This window comes from Perkinsus marinus (assembly GCF_000006405.1).
Source record: "Perkinsus marinus ATCC 50983 genomic scaffold scf_1104296929868, whole genome shotgun sequence".
Classification (NCBI taxonomy): domain Eukaryota; phylum Perkinsozoa; order Perkinsida; family Perkinsidae; genus Perkinsus; species Perkinsus marinus.
In genome coordinates, this window is record NW_003216323.1 from 1 (window position 1) to 1,250 (window position 1,250).

The following is a 1,250-nucleotide window of genomic DNA, read 5'->3' on the forward strand; positions in this document are numbered from 1 at the left end:
CATTGATCTGAGGTAATTCTAATAATAAAACGGAATATAACAAATAACTTTATTCTAATGTGCAAATTGCTGCTTTTATGTGTAAGCGTATCGCCATTATAAAAAAGAGCAGTTTGCCGTTTTGCGAATAAGCAACTCCTAGTACGACACTAGAGATTTCTGAGGATGACAAAAGTAACTCGTCACGCGTGAACGTCAATTCGACCTGTATGAATATGGTTCAACCACAACCACATCCACCAGCATACAATTCACCATCAGAAATTGGATCGTTCAAAGGCTTCCTATAAACAGCATCCTCACCATGCCTGTAGTAGAGATAATTATCAGGTGTGACAGTGAAACCTTCAGTACCAGGGATGCCGAGGTTGACGTACATTTTCGAGGCCTGATAAGAGTATGGCAACCAAGCTGTGACACCAGTGTCAACACGAATGTACATATAAGGTGCCAAGTAACGGATGCTCGTGGGTTTGTTGAGACCCTCTGGACTATCATAAGGAATACCCTTGATGAGCAAGTTGTTTGGTAGACTAACTTGCGAACCGGCAACCCAACCAAGAGTCTTCCAACCGGTACCATAGCGAATGCGTTCGAAACCAAAGACGCCGTTCCAAGTGTTGGCAGTCACATACAACCTATCAGGATTGCCAGCGGCATAGGCCAAACCAGTATAACCCAAATACATATTATCATTGGCGATGACTCTGATGCTATTGTAGACCACAGTGCTGATGACAATTACTCTTTGTTCACTGATGGCATAGACCTCTGAACCGTCAGGATTGGCCTGCATGTCAGTGATGGGATGCTCAGCTAAAACCTCGTATGAGGACAAGTCACAGGAGGTCCTCCACAACCTCGACTTACCATCAGATTGAGTACCGGCGATATACCAACGACCAGCACTATCAAAACTGTAGGCAACTACATCAACATCCCCCATTGGGAGCATATTGGGATAGTCACTTCTATCAACCGAACAGAAGTCAGCCGAACATTGACCGGATAGACCTCTCAAGGGGGAAGCATTCACGATAGCTACAACCAGTGCAGAAACAAGCGGGAGCAAGTGAGAAAAAGATACCATTGTCGAAGGACGAAAATGAAACTCAAATTGCTGAAGATACAAATACAGGGAATAACGGCTCTAGCGGCTCCATCGCCCACGGAATCCTCGTTCCAATTGATCCACACACGAAGGAGCCACGACACAATGCTCATCCATCTCTAAGGTGTATCATACCACC

General features: G+C 45.0%; 1 protein-coding gene across 1 annotated transcript; it reads right to left on the minus strand.

Moving 5' to 3' along the window:
• Nucleotides 1–220: 220 nt before the first annotated feature.
• Nucleotides 221–1,090, minus strand: Pmar_PMAR013024 (hypothetical protein; the record flags this gene model as incomplete). The annotated part of the gene is made up of 1 exon (XM_002787220.1): nucleotides 221–1,090. One exon carries the CDS (start codon nucleotides 1,088–1,090, stop codon nucleotides 221–223), a length of 870 nt encoding a protein of 289 aa, XP_002787266.1.
• Between the last annotated feature and the right edge of the window lie 160 nt (nucleotides 1,091–1,250).